Source organism: Myiozetetes cayanensis, unplaced genomic scaffold (genome assembly GCF_022539395.1).
Source record: "Myiozetetes cayanensis isolate MyiCay16 unplaced genomic scaffold, myiCay2020 scf2-11, whole genome shotgun sequence".
NCBI lineage: Eukaryota > Metazoa > Chordata > Aves > Passeriformes > Tyrannidae > Myiozetetes > Myiozetetes cayanensis.
The window spans coordinates 32661618-32677617 of NW_026087411.1; the positions used below are offsets into that span (position 1 = coordinate 32661618).

The window sequence follows — 16000 nt, forward strand, 5'->3', positions numbered from 1 at the left end:
GAAGATATTTTCATCCTTGGCTTAAAAGTCTCAAATTACAAACATGAACAAATGATACTTTGCTGTTGTTGGTTTTGTTTTGTAACTAGGAAATCTGTAGAATACTTAAAGAATATTCATTTTTCCATTCTAACAAATTTCTGCCTTTCTCTTAGATTGTAGTTTAGTCTCATGTAAGGCTAGTTTCATCCTCAGGTTATTAATGAAGAATTAATAAGGAGCTGCAGTTACTTTAAACTAAATCTTTGTTTGAAGATAAGTAGACATTAGATTGATTTACAATTGGTAATTTGCAGTAAGACTGAAAATTCTCGAGTTCTTGGTACCTCATTTAGGTAGTCTTTTTGTTTTTAACAGCACTTCATTTACTTTTTAAAGGTTGTTAGTATGTTTTTTAAGAACTACATAATGTTTTTGATTTCTGATTGATACGGCTGAGGATAATTCCAGCTGTTGAAGAGCAACTTCTTTCATTGCACAGATACAGTGGCTTCCACAATGGTTTCCTTAAGCCCTCACACACAAGAATATGAGTTTTATGCTTGTAAATCTTGGAGGGATGTTATGTATTGGCACCCTCTTCCCCTCAGGAAGACAAACAGTCACAGCATGTTGTCTGTGATGATCCTTCTTCCATTCAAGGACAGAAATGGGAGGCAGATCCAGAAAGAAATACTGCCATAAAGGACAAAGAAGGGTCTTGTGAGCATCACCGATAACAGTGATCTCTGATGGGACACAGGAGCAATGCCTCCCACACACTGTTAATCCAAGTTCTGTCCCTCTACTCTGTTCTGTTGAGACCCCATCTGGAGTGCTGCATCCAGCTGTGGGGTCCCCAGCACATAAGGGACATTGACCTGTTGCAGGGAGTCCAGAGGAGGGCCATTAAGTTGATCAGAGGGATGAAGCACCTCTCCTATGAGGAAATTCTCTCCTATGAGAGAATTGGGATTATTCAGCCTGGAAAAGAGAAGACTTTGGGGTAACCTAATTGTGGCCTTCCAGTACCTGAAGGGAACTTACAGGAAAGATGGGGCAAGGCTATTTAAAAGAGCATGTAGTGACAGGACAACAACAAATGGGTTCAAATTGAAAGGGAGTAGGTTTTGATAAGGTACTAGGAAGAAATTCTTTACTGTGAGGGTGGTGAGGCACTGGAAAGTTGGGGATACTCCATCCTAGAAGCATTCAGGGCCAAGTGGGATGGGGCTCTGAGCAGCCTGGTCTACTTGAAGGTGTCCCTGTCCACGGCAGGGGGATTGAAACTGGATGATCTTTATGGTCTTCTTCAAACCCCAACTATTCTACGGGTCCCTCCCTGACTTTGAGCATTTTATAATGGGCTTCGGTGAAATCAGCCTTGCGCCTTTAGACGGCTAAAACTGCAGCGAAGCTTTTTGCCGGGACTGCCCCTCTTCCTGGCAACTGGGCGGGGTTTCGCTGTGATTTTGAAGCTTCAGGTTCTCCACTAATGGAGTGGAAATACGGTTTCTCTGGAGCTTAGAAGTAGCAAAAGGTTAAATTAGGGAAATCGAGCAGCCAACAAACTGAGAACAGACTCATGAACAGATACATTTGCCCTAGAACGGCGTAGTCGAGCCACGTGTGTGTCAGGTGCAGCCGGGCTTCCCCCAGCAGCAAGGCCCGGCGGGATTCCCAGCGCTGCGGGAATCCCTCCTCCACAGGGCAGGCCCGTCTCCCGGGCGGCCCGGCCGGCAGAGCGGCCGAGGTCCGTCCCCCTCGATCCGGGTATCGCCGCCCCGGGGCGGCCCCGCCGCCGCCCCTTGTGCCGCGGCGGGATTGCTGCGGGGCCGCCCGGGCACGACGCGCCGCCGCTCCCGGACCGCTCCGCTCCGCTCCGTTCCGGCCGTACGTACGTACCGGGGCCGGGCCGCGCTCGGGCCGGCGCTGCCGGGGCCGGGGCTGGGGTCGGGGCCGGAGCCGGGGTGGGCTGCGGGGCGGCGACCGCGGGGCTCTGGCAGCCCGTCGGCGCGGTGGGGCCGGGGGGAAGTGGGGCGGCGCTCCGGCCTGACAGCTGTGTTTCCGCCTCTGCAGTGGCGGAAAATCCGATTATGTGAGTTTCTCGCATTAAAACAAGCAAATCCCGGGATGCCCGGGATGGTTGGAAGGGAAGGCTGCGGTCCTGCGCGCCGCTCACACCCCAAACCCACCTCCGTCCTGGTTTTGCTGTCTGGTGCACACACAGAGCCTTGCGTTGCAGAACCTGCGAGAGTTGTGGTGTAACTTTGTGCCTGCGGCAGGCGCCAGCTGCTCCAGCCTTACGCGAATGGGACGCCAAAGCAAAGCGAGTCGTTTGGGCAGAGTAAGGGAAAACGTCTTAAACTCTGTTATTGTTGTCTCGTAATTTTAGGAGCGTGCAGAAATGCCTCCCTTCGAAAATAAAGGACTCATACTGGGTGTTATGGCAGGGACTGCTGGATTGAGCCTCGTGCTGGTTTGGTACCACAAGATCCGAAAACGTGGGGCAGCTCTGCGTGTACGTGCGTTCCAGGATATAGGTAACAGTCTGAATTCTGTGGGCTTGCCAAATGAGGCTCCTAATGAGCAAGGAGCTGTGGTGGTTTTACATGGGAGGCAACTGCAGATACTAGAAAAACTGAACGGCCTGCTACTAAGTGTGGACGAACTGAAGAGAGAGGTGGAATTTCTGAAAGAAGCTATTCCAAAGCTTGAAGAGCTTGTTCGAAATGAGCTTCAAGGGAAAGGTGATATTCAGAGAGTTAGCCCGTCACACAGAGCAACAAGGCGGAGAAAAGCTGAGACAGCTTCTGGTGCAAGAGAAACTACCAGCTCTGAGGAGGCGGACAGTGAAGGAGGGTGAGTTAATAGTAATTTGTATATACAACAGTACACATGCAGTGCAAATTGCATCATTACCTATGCGAAATTGTAAACAGGAGCCCTTTTAAAGTTTTATGTAGATTTTACACTTCTCTATATTCCATTGAAAAAAAATTACAGAAATTCAGGTTAGCAGTTTTTGGATCAGAGAAGACTCTTGGTGACCCTCTCTGAATCTGCACTATGAAATTGGCTTAATGCCAAGCATAATACAGATTTTTTTTTTTAGGAGTACGTTTGGTAATGATCTGATGCAGTATTGCTACATAGCTATGCAATGAGAGGCAAAGTTCAGAATAATGGTGTAATTCTGAAAGTGCCTCTAGTAAGAAAGTACTCTTTTGTCTTGGTAGAGTTAGTTCAAACTGTGTGAATGCTCTTGTGCTTGTCATGATAATTGTTTTCTATGGGCCTCGCAGATGAGTTATTGCAGTGTTTTGCCTAGAGGTATGGGCTTACTACGAAGGCAACATCCCAGTGCAACACACATACAAGTGGCAATGTTTATGTATATTTGTGATTGTATACCCTTTCTCGTGGCTCAGAAAGTAATCACGAGTGATTTAGGGTACTGACTCAGTAAGGTAGAAAGTTCCTAGTTTTGGCCCCATCTTGTAGTCCCATTATGGTTAATGGGATCTTTTATATTTGTGAGTTGAGGAATGTACTGAAGGATCAGATGCACCTGAAGTCCAGGGGAGAGATATATTTTTGTCTTTTTAAATGTTACCTAATATACCCTCCAGTAGTAATGTAAAAATGGTGATGACATTGCTTTCCTCTAATTATGACTTTGTTTTGGTATAATCAGATTAGATGCTTCTGTGCAATTTAGTAAGTGTATGTTTATAGCCACTGAGTTTTTTGAACTGTTTCCTCACAGTGCCTTACATATCTGTGTAGGCAGCATTATGTCTGCAAATTGCCTACTTATGTCACCTTTTTTTTTAAAGATACATTAATTAACTGTAATATTCTGAAGCCAGTAACATGCTGCATATGATAATTAAATGGAATTCTGGTTTTAAGAGTTTCTCCACATTAATTTTCTGTTCCTGTGAACAGAATTTCCTGTTATGCCCAGCCCACATGCTTCACAAGTCTTATATTTGGTACCATATTTTAAGACTTGTCAGTTCTATTATGAACTAGCTCTTTATTTTAAGTATTCAGCATTGGCAGAAGTATTCAAAGATATTCCTCCTTCATCTGGTGTAGAAAAATTTTGGTTCTATTAGTTTCTCAGATTATTTTATCCATTGATTGGTTTGCATAGGCCTTTATGCTATGCCTAAAATGTTTGGAGATGTAGATAAGGCTAAGGGACCATTTTATGAATAATCCATTGATGTGATACAGAGGTTATTCCCCACCTAGCATTTCAGAAAATCCTGGTTTTTGGTCAGGAGAGATGTGTTGCTCTTTGAGAACAAACCAAGGAAACTTGTGTGTTCAGGTTCCTCTGTGTGACGCAGAAACTGATGTGATGATCCAGTGGAAGTGATTATAGTGTGCAAGAGTGTTGAATGTGTCCTTCTCTGACAAGTATTTGTGTACAGTCAGAAGGAAGGAAGATAGTTCAAGGTTATAGTTAGTATTACTCATTTGGGGATATGCTTTTCCAATGCTGTTTTTCAATCCCTTTTGAAAAGAGACGTTTTTTTCCAACTAACACCTTGTCCTTGATGTTCTTGTTTTGCGTATCTTCTCTAAGTTTTAAGATATATTTAATTTATTTGTATTTGTATTAAGTATTTGTATTTTTTCTTCCTCTTGCAAATAGGTTGTTAATCCTAATGTGTATACAGTTGCAACGTATATAGCTTTTTCTGAGATCTTCTGTAACTTTAATGACTGTGATGCATGTTCTGTGAAGTTTACCAGGAGAATCAATAGTAACATGTTCTCTTTCCAGTTAATGTACATCACCACTTCATGTGCTGTAGGTACAACACCATGTGCATCGTTTTATACTGTTCTGACGTGAATTCCATACACATCAATGCATTCAGTTGCTAGATTGTGTACTAGAGAAATGATTTTGCTCTTTGTTACTGATAAAACATTTTTTCACTTTGTGTACTCCATCTAAAGTGCATGCAACGTGTTTCACTGCCTCAGCAGTATTTTCATGATATAGAAGATAGCATTTTGCTTGTTTATGCACTTCTGATATTAACTGACAAATGTGCAGATGCTGGCAATTGACAGATAAAGTAATCTGAAGAGTTTTATGGATTTGTGCTGGATGACTATACTGGTTTCAGGTTGGTAAACTTCTGGAAAAGCTTTTAATGCTTCCTCATTTTTTCATGAAATATTTGAAGGTGCCAGTATCTGATATCACTGTCACTGTTTTGATCTGCTGTGGTCATATTCTCAGTGTCACTGTTGGTATTTAACACCTTGGGAAGAGAATCATTCTGTTTTGCCTCTCAACATTACATTTTTTGTGTAAGTGGAAAAATATCATATGCTTTTTAATAACTTTTTTCTGTATTCTGTTCTTACTGGTTTGTTTCAGTTTCCATCATTTACTAGTGAACTTCTAACAACTGAGGATGGGTAACAAGCACTCAATCATTTACAAATACAATAAATTGTGTCTAGATGATCACCTGGGACAGAGTGACACTGAATTCTCCTCTTTGTGATTGGAAAGCTGTTTCCTCCCTGACATGGCAGTGATGAGCCCTTGACATCAGTGCCATGTTTGGCTCCAGCTTCAGCTGGCCTGGTGTCCCAGCTTTTCAAATTGCAGTTGCCATCAATCGCCACAAAGATTCACCACAGTAAATTCTTTTCTGACAGATGTTGTATTTATAATTTTTTCTTGAAATAGTTTAACTATTCAACAGGAAGAAACATTTCCCTTGCCTCCTTCTGAGTATCACTTCACTTAGCATTTTTTAATTTATTTTGCTACTCATTTCTTTTAAATGCAACCTTCAATTGGCCTAAGAATCCAGTTTGCCAAACTGGTCCTCAAAGGCAGCTTACCATTTTTGGTGGATATGCACTTTGCTGGATCATACAGTGCAAATCTGATCCAGATCAGTCTGTGACATATAATCTCCTTTCTTTTGAATTGGCTCGAGCAGATGAGGCGGTGTTTGTGTCAGCTTCTGATTTTTCTAAGTTGGCAGGGAGACAACAGATGATATTTGATCTGTCTAAAAGCTGAAGTGTTGTGAACAGATGATACCTGGTTAGGCCCAGTGTCTGCCAATTTACAGGCAATCCAACTCAGTTTCTGAACCACCAAAATGCATTTACACCACAGTGGTGTTTTACGCTGTGTAGCTCAGTGTTGCTTTTTTTAATCAGGTACTAGGTGCTGGGATTTACTGAACTGCTTAACCATAGTGGGGTGAGTCTCCAGCACAATTTCCGTTTGTTCTTTGAACTTTGAACAGTTCATTATGATACAGCTGAGTCCTGTTGGTTGATTGTTGCTCCTCACACTCTTATCACAGTTTTTCTCTTTTGTTCAAAATCTATTGGTAATAAAGGTGAAAACAAGTTGGCGCTGACTCTAGACATTTTTTAGAAGTTCTTCCTGTTTCTCAAATACTGGTCAATGTGTTTATCATATGTAAATACTCACTTTTCTGTTTATCATCTGATCAAACCTCTTGCAGGAAAATACCAAGTAAAATTGCAGATTTCTGTTATATGGAATATTTGTAAAACAAACCATAATGACTCTTCTTTGTTTTGTGTTTATTTCCTTTTTGGATTAGTGTCATTAGTCCATAGACTCCTGGAATTTTTAAACTGTGTTAAGAAGAATCTCCACTTCTCTTTGTGTTAGCAGTCATTTTTAGTGCTTTAGAATGAGTAGATGTGTGAGACTGTTAGCTGCTTTGTTAAAGTCGGTTATCAAACAACAAATAAATTGAAATTTATGGAATGCTCTTCAAGGTTTAAGATGGTCTGCTCCATATTTAAATTCTCTGAGGATTCATAAAGCAGATAAATAGAGGAGGTAGGAGAGAATTTCCCAGGACCGTGGAGATAAGAGAGACTGGAGAAGAAATTACCTGCGCTCTCTGCTATTTCTCAGCACAAATGTGACCTGGAGATCAGATTTCTGTAGGAGAGATGGGTTTAGGAAAGGCTTGATGCAGTGTGGTCTGATCTTAAAAGATTATTCTTCCTTGATATTTTATAATTAGCTCCTTAGGGGTTCGCATCATCTGTTAGATAGTGACCTACTTCACACTTTTTCTATTTGAGTCTCCCAGTAAGTACTCTCATATGAGTTATCTAATGTCATATAAATTTGATGTTTGGCCTCAATTTGATGGTTGGTCATGACAGTTCGATACAGTGCTGCTAGAAATCTCTGCTGGGCTTGTTTGGACTGACAGCCCAGTGGGCTTGGCTGTCAGCCCAACCTTGACCTTTATATTTTTGCTGGGAGAGTAATGTTTTGTAATAATCACTTTTGTCTATTATCTAACCTTGGAAGGATAGTGAATTTTAGCAGATGTTTACACAGCAAAGATAAAGAAGACAACATCAACATTGACTCCCAAACACTGATTCTGTACTTTCAAATCGACCTGATTAGGTAGCATTTGATGCAGTGGTCAGATTTCTGTAAGGAAGGAAATTGCCTTGACTGCTTAGCTGTTGCTCTTTTATATTGCCTAGTGCCCCTAATTTAGGTTGGTAATTGTACAAATCCTCAGTGTAAATTTATCTTTTAATTAGAGGGATTGGGGCATCCAAACCATGGGAGGAAAGATACTTTCCAAACCTACTTTGCGTCATAGAATTATGCACTGGAGCTAAAAGGCCCCACTCCCAAAGAAATGCTTTGCACTTCTGATAAAGTTAGGGCTCTTCCAAATTCAGCCTGTACGTGATGTAGCTCTGCAACCACTTCAAAAGAACTGTGGAAGAACAAGATGCTTCTGAAAATGAAAAGAAGTGTTCAGTGACTGAATATAGTCTCTGCAGGATACAGCATAGGATGTGTCATCAACTTCCGCACCATCAAGGTTATGTAAAACAAATCTGTAGGAAATCATGATGTTTCCCATCTCTGCTCTTCTGTATTATGTTTTTCAGTTTGAACAGGCACGTGTGGTTTATGTATGTATTATTTTATCTAAAAGTATTTTTGACTGCTCTTTCCCATATTACTGGGTTAATTTTGCAGCAAAACTGTCATGCCACATCTAGCACTTCTGTACCTTGATAAACCATTGTACTTTTTCATTTGAAGGCTATAAATATATCTACTCTTGTTTTAGTTATGGGCACTTCTGGAAGCAACACAATGAAAAAAGAATATTTAAAAGCCACGATTAATAACCTTCACTTATACCAGTAACATTTTGCAGTGGTTCTATTTCTGAAAAAAACCCACAGATTTTATATATTTTGACTGCCATGGCCTACTTTGATTATTCAGTTACTTAATGTGTGTAGTACATTCCACGCTTTCTGTGCTCCCAGTAACCACTTAAAAAAGTCTCTGAACCTGATACCTTTACATTATTATTTCTCCCCAGAACAGTATTTTCAAAAGTGGAAATGGGGAAGATGAGGCTTTTCTTTCCATTTTTAGTACATACATGAGCAGAAAGCTACCTTTTAGAAACAATGCTGTCAGCTGCTCCTCTGTGAAATTGGAATACTCTAATGTATGCTCAGCGCTTTTGACATTAAGGCCACCTGCTTATCTCTGCATGGTATTTATGCTTTTGTAAGTATTTCTTTGTCCTTGCCTGCCTTGTGCTGAGTACTTGTGCACAAGGCATAATTAATTAATATAAGCTCTTTCCCAGTTTGAGATATTCTGAACTTCATAATGCTCAAAAGAAATAACGAATTGATAGCAAAGGTGTTATTTATGTTGGCTTATATTTAGCTCTTGAAAGTGTTTGACAAAATATTGTATAAATGATTCTTACAGCACTTATATTTTGGTTAGTAAGCTCATTCCTATTTCAAAAAATAGGAAAATTGAAGAGTTGAAGAGGCCTATTCAGGGTTAGAGAGCATGTCTTAAAACACATGGATGATTGAAGTGTTCTGTGTTTGAAACACAAGGCTACGTGTGTTTCTAAGATATATCTGCATGTTTTTTTTAACGGAGTATTAAGCAGCAGAACAGTGTAATTGCTTGTCTGTTATGTTGGGAGTATGATTGTACTGTCCCTTTGAAGATAAAGCTTTTGTAATAATAACAATAAGCTTGATACCCTGAATAAAAAACTCCTTTAAGGTTGGACAACTGGGATAAATTGTGCTCTGAAATTTTTGCTTCTGAATTTAAGAATGCTTTGCCAGTATTTTTATATAAAAATAGTTATTATTTTCTGTGATTTTTAGTTATCTTACAGCTCATACTGATTCTGAAGGAGACTCTGAGGAAGAAAAGAGATGTATGAAACCACCCGATGCCATGGTGAAATCAGAAGAAGAAGAAGAGTTATTTAATTTTTTACAGCAGGTGGACAATTTGCACAAGGGTTCAGACGATGATAAAAAGGAGGCCTTCAGACTGCTGCTTGAGAAAGATAATGAGGTATTACGGGTTAACTTCACATTGTGTTGCTATTAACTTATGCTCTGCACTGCTTTTAAGAACTTAATATGAGCTTTAAATGCACATAAAGATGGAAGATGACATTTCAAGCATATTTTTGAAGTGCAGTGAAAAAACAGTGTTTCAAGATGGTGTCAATATTCATATTGTGTGGGCATAAAAGTTCTACTATATCATATCCCATTCAGGCTCAATAACTTTGAGGCTTTGTTTGATGCAGATATTCTTGCATGCAACAAAGAAAGATGATGGGCTTTTTTCTGTGTAAATGATATTTATTTTTACTGGTTTTGGAATAGTCTATGTGAGAAAATCCTGTGGAATTAAGTAGTAAGCAGATACAGTGTTCTCAAGAAATTATAACTATGAACATCTAGTCTGCTTATCTCTGATATCCTTCATGTGAATTTTCCCTTTGACTTTACTGTGCACATATGTAACTCCGGATAAAATTTAAGAGCGGTTTGTTGTGTGATGCGTTATTCAGCGTACCATTTTCTTCTGGTTTGGCAAACATTAGCTCTGATTATATTTTCATTTACATATTGGAATACCCAGAAGGGTAGATAAGAGATTAATTGTGAGTGGGTGTAGTGCTTATGGCCTCCCTAAAGAAAACACACACATCACTTCATTCAGGGATCTGTTGTGCTTTACTGGATTACCTTTTAAGTTTTTATATTAAAAAATTTAAAATAATATTTATAATAATTTATACTATATTAAGTTTTTATATTTATATTTTTAAGTTTTCATATTAAACTGATTCATAAAATAAGACTTCTTTAGACAGCCTAGGGTGTTTCCAAATTCTATTTTCTCTTCTGTTAATGGAAAATCGGTCAATTGGTTCTCACATAAACTAAAAATAGTATGTAGATGGTCGCAAAATAAACAAAAAATGATGTCACGTTCTGAAAACTTGCTTTAAGCATTATGAAAGTAAACTGTTTAAGTCATATTCTGATCAGTTTAATTATGCAGCTGTGGTCTACTTTCAGTATGAAAACTGTGTGGACTTCCTGTGGAGACTTGCACGTGCTTATGGAGATCTGTTTGAGATGACTACTGATGATGAAGAGAAGAGGAAATATGTTATTGATGGTAAGCAGAGGAAAAATGTTTATGTAGAATGCTATCTGAATGTAGTGAAATATGCTTTAAACTTTGGCTGAGTTTTCCAATGGAATGAATTTGCAATCCAATAAATGGGAGCATTTGTACTATAATAATGCTTTGTGCAATAAACTGCCACAGTATACAACTTCAGTTTGTTTCTTCCTTACTGAGAGATCCAAAATTGGTGAAGGAGAAGTATTATGTGTCATAATCAAAGGCTGTTGACTCTGGATAGTGCCTCGAAATCCTGTATTTTGTTGAGAATCAGGTGGATACAGAACGTAAAAACCCCAGATACTGTCAGCAGTTTCTTAATTACACTTTTGGGAGAGCACAAGGAATAAATAAATGCTGAGATGGGTCAAGGTTTGTTTTTCTGCTTTCCTGTGGCAAGGAGCACTCCTTCATATATTGTGGTGAGGGTGGGAAATAAACTTTGTGAATCTGGAGGAACTGTTGACCAAAAACAAGTGTGTTGCTTCCAGACATCTCTCCCTGTGTATCCTATTTGACAACTTAATCTCCAAAGAGGTTTGCATTTTTTCCTCAGAGCACTTTTTCTTTATTGCTTTAAAAAGCGTTTCCCCTTCCTTTGCTGTCTGGATGCATATTGGCTGGAGGTACAGTTTATGTTTCCCTTTTTTGTTTTGGACTGCCTTCGTTTTATTACATTAAAACCTGCATCTTCTCTACCTGTGTCAGTCTCCTCCAGTCAACGCACTGTTCTTAAAATAATTCTTTTTGCCTGGAAGTACTTCTCTCTCTCTTCTGTTTCTTGATTGCCTCTCTCTTTTTTGCTGCACCAAATCAGGTTTTAAGTGTATTCCACGTTTGGGTTATTTTGTCTTTTGTGATGCTTTTTTTCGACTTTTTATTCTGTCAGCATTGACAACATCACAGACAGAGAAGTCTGGATGCCCTTTGTCATTCTTAAAGACAGTGTCATGTCTTTGTGCTGTCATCACATACTCCACAGCCAATCTCAGTTTGTCCTTCCTTATTCCTATCTTTTTGTCATCTACTCAGGAAGACTTGTGTTGCCTTAGCTACTTAATTGATACTGTCTTTGCTTTAGTAGGAACTTGGTTTTTTGTTCAGAAATCTCACAGTGCAGTGAGGATTCTGACACAAAGTAAATTACAACAGTAAATTCTGTTGTTGGAGCCTTTTCTTTTACCAGTGACTACCTGTAGCCTCAGTTGATGGAAGATAATGGCGTAGCAAAAGACAGAGAGGGAAAGAATGATGGAGTGAAAGTGGGTCTTAGGTGTTGAGTAACCAACCTAGTTTGGCTCATTCCTGTGGAGTGGGGGTGGTGGTAGCTTTTGTCATCTCAGTTTTTGGAAGTGGTGCAGGGGGATTGAGGCTGTGGGGGAGCTGGCAGTATTTTCGTGGTTATTTTTCATTCCACTGGGTTGGAGTGCTGTGTATGCTATTCTTTGTTTTTGTGAAGTTAACTTGCAATACAGAAATGTCGGTGTGGCTTAATTGCTTGCAGCTGAGACTCTGCAAGCAGCAAGCATCTCATCTGAACTTCCTACTGAGAGCATGGGTTTGATCAAATCACCTACTGTCATCTTTATTCAGTTAGTGGAACATTTAGTCGGTTAAGTGAAACTTAAGGGAAGTCTTTGTGCTATAAAGGAACTTCAGCTAGTTTATTTGTGTACCCAAGTCAGAAAACAGCTTTGCTGGTTCTTCTAACAGGTGCTTCTCCAACCTGATGTTACGGGTCTTCAGTCTTACAGACAACACGGTCTCCTCTGGCAATCCAATCCAATCCTTCCCTGATTTAACTGCATCTGAATTGGATTTAAATAGAAACTAAAACCAAAATAAAATATAGATGTATGCATGTGTATATGTGCATATCTATATGTATGGAAATGTAAATGATGTAAAGCCAACATGTTACATTGTCCATCTAAATGTTTCTAAGAACAGGAAGCAATTTCTTCTTTACTGCTAGAGTATATTGGGTTGGTTTGTTCTTGGGAGTCAGCTAAAATGTGGAAGAGTACAATAAATCCTTTAATATATTGTACTCCATTTACAGGAAAGATTAAAGCTGAAAAGGCTGTTCAGCTGGATGACAGGAGTGCTGAGAGTCACCAGTGGTAAGTTTGAGAAAGTGTGCAGTTTGAAAAACTTGTGTGTATTTATCAAATCCTACAAAACCCCCAGCCTTCTTTGGCTCTAAATAGCACCCAGAGCCAGTTACATCTATTATTCTGCAGTTTGATATCAGTTTCATAAGTTACTCATTAATATTTTTTCATAACTTTATGGAACTCAGTTATCCCCATTTGCAGCTAAAAATTACATTGAAGTATTCTGTGAAGTATTTACTATAGAATGTGAAACAACTCAATAACTATACTTCAGTATGATCATGTATTTTGTCCTTTCATTTTCTTGTAATAATCTAAATTCTAATGATTAAAAATAGACATAGAGGACTATGGAAATTTCAATTAACTTCTCAATTTTTGTTTTATCATATAATTTTCCTCCAAGCTTGAGGAGGTTTATTTTAATTTTGTAGACCTTGCCAGAACTAACAAACTCTGCAAATGTAAATATTTTTTATCAAATCAACATTATCAGGTAAAGGATATTTCTGCTGAGTTCTAGCTGATAACTTTTTATCTTACTATTTTATTAGTAAATATTATTAAGTTCCTGATTCCTTTTCAAATATTGTTAGCTTTTCCTTTCCATTTTCGTTTCTGCATTCTTCACTAATTTTGTCATTACACGTGTAGGATGGGATTTCACTAAGTTTTTACACATCTAAACCAAAGAGTTTTATCCTAGGCTCTTTTCACAATAGAAAAGAAAGCATCCAGTTCTGGAGTTCAGTTCATCTGAGTCAATTTTGCCTATTTTGTCTTGCATGAGGGTGAGATGAATTCCTCCTGAGGTTCAGTTGACAGCATTTCCATTGCCAATGAAGGGAGCACATGTCAGTTAGCTCAAGTTTAGATACTTGATTAGACATAGATATTTTCGTTCAATTAGGTGACTCTCTGGCTTGGTTTATCTCTTTCTGAAAGCAATTTACAGCCATTTGTGCTCTTTGCCTGACCACAGTCACGGCCACTTCTTCAGGGTGATGCTGGGATGCCCATTGCAGCTAGAGCTATGTGTGTAAACAACCACAAAATCACATGCAAGTATGAGTCCTGCCCCTCCCTTCCTCCTCAGCCCACAAGACTGACAAAATATCCTGTTATAAATAAACTTCAGTGGCAGAAATTATGCTGATAAAACCTTACGTGTTGTTTAAGGACATGTAGGTGGTCTGCTGGACTTCAGATGCAAGATCCTGTACTGGCAAGCACATCTAGCAGGGAAAGAACTACGAGTGTGAGGAGATGTGTTCCAGAGGTTAGCTCAGAAAGCCAAATTGAGGGGTTTAAGAGGAAAATCTTATGTTTTTTAATCTGCTGATTCTTATAACAGGCAGTGGATTTCTGTATGGTTTAGAGTTTTCATCCATTTTGTATCTGGGTTTTTTAAAATCATTAGTGAAAAATAATGGACTCAGCACTAAACTTTGTGGGACACCTGTAATGATGCTCAGGTTCATATGAATCTAGTTGTGCAACCATCTCAACAGGTTTAGATTTTGTCTAAACAATATTTCCATGAGTGAATTTCTGAGGAACATCAGATAGGACAAAGTCAAAGGCCACATAAATTTCAAGGTATTTGTTGCATTCCTCTGATATTCCAGACTTGTTTATCATGTCAGAAAAGAATGTTTTTATATATGCCGTTTGTTCACAAAAAACTGAGTAACTCTTTTGTGTGCTTATGCACTTATAGAATAATTTATCTTGGAATGTTTTCAGGTTATTCTGGTTTCCTGGTAACCCCTGTCCTTTGCTTTCCTTTTTTTTTGTAGATGACAACTATGTTTGCCTTTTCCCTTTCTCTTGGGCCTTACTGTGTTACCCAGGAGACTTTGGAAGTCAGCTAGATGTCAGATCTGGATTGTTTGAGTCTGGCCTAATGCAAATGTATCCAGTTTATTTAATCATTATTATACATATAACTCCATATGATAAGGAAATAAGACTTCAGGGAATCTTCCCTGTAGAAATTGTGCTCTCAAAGTTCTATGGGAACAGAATTTTGCCTAAAGTTATAAATACATAAGACTGTGTGTGAACAGAAAACAGTGCAATACAATTAATGAATAAATAGTATCTGAAAGTGATATGAAATCCATAGTTAATAAGGATAATAAGACAGAAAACAACTGAAAAGAAAAAGTAGAACAAATATTTATACAAAAAATGCTAGGATCACTAACAAGTGTTCACAGATAGAGGGCAGTACCGAACTCCAGACTGACACCTGAATGTACTGTGTTCTATGTGTCTACATGTGAGTGAGGGACTTGTCTTCCACTTACAGAGGATAGAGACTTGAAAGGCAGCATGTGCCATTTGATGAGCCAGGATATTTGCATGGCACGGCAGATATCCCACAGGACCTTTGTGGGTCTGTACACTTCCAGGCCGGCATCTGGAAGTGGTGGGAAACCCTAGGGCATCTCCAGTGGCAGTAGGCACCTGTGTCCAGGCAGGGATCCTGTTTGATCAGGATTGAACAGGGTCTCTCTGCAGGCTGTAATAGGAGATCAGATACACAGATGAGAAGCTCAGCATGAATGCAAGCTCAGTGTGAGAGTAATGATGTCTCAGACCAAAATCCTTCCTTTTCATCTCACTGCCAACATAATGTTTTTTGGAGCTGTATAAGGTAAATAACCTTAGCCTATGTAAGAAGAGCCCATCTGTTCAATGGACAGTTTTCTCATTTTAAGTGCAAGGCTGTGGCAGTCTGTGTCAGCTATTGATAAGGAAGCTGGTTTTCTGACCTTGCTGATTTCTTACTGATCTGTACTTTATAATTTCTCTGAAATTTTGATATTTCCAATCAGCACAACTGAGGTTTTAGCTCATGTTTGCTACAGCTGCTATCTATGTTGTGCACTCATGCATTATTTCTGATGTTCTCTTAAACTGTTTAATATATTATGGCTTACTAAATGAGTGAGGATTAAATGATAGCCTATTCTTTTCCTGGTCCTGTTCCTTGCTCTCTACTTACGCTTAACCCTTCTGGAGTAGGGGAGTATAAGCAAAGAAGAAATTGAATTCAGCTATGTTGGTTTCATCTTTTGTCATTTCTTCATTGCTAATTCATTGTTCTCCACTTTCATGCGTGTTTTCTTTTCCTTCTGGTGTATTTATGGAACCTCCTCGTATTGCCCTATCAATATCCCTAGCTTAGATGTGTGCTCTTGTTTCCATTTTTGTAGTCAATTGCTTTTGGTTTTTTAAGTTAATAGAGAGCTCCTCGCTGGAGCTGAATTAATCTTTGAAACTATTCCCTGATATGACTAAAGGGTTATTTGCAGCTGTGCTTTTGAATATT

General features: G+C 39.1%; 1 protein-coding gene across 2 annotated transcripts in view; it reads left to right on the forward strand.

Annotated features, from left to right (window-relative positions):
* Positions 1-1723: 1723 nt before the first annotated feature.
* The window catches only part of RMDN2 (regulator of microtubule dynamics 2), a 44833-nt gene continuing 30556 nt past the window's right edge, over positions 1724-16000 (forward strand). Inside the window, exons 1-5 of one of the 2 annotated variants that reach the window (XM_050315593.1) lie at positions 1724-1876; positions 2375-2841; positions 9214-9409; positions 10432-10534; positions 12606-12666. In XM_050315593.1, the coding sequence (XP_050171550.1) occupies positions 2387-2841; positions 9214-9409; positions 10432-10534; positions 12606-12666 (815 nt within the window). In that variant the 5' untranslated portion in view covers positions 1724-1876; positions 2375-2386. The remainder of the gene's footprint in view (positions 1877-2374; positions 2842-9213; positions 9410-10431; positions 10535-12605; positions 12667-16000) is intronic. The other variant, XM_050315594.1, reaches the window with a different exon arrangement.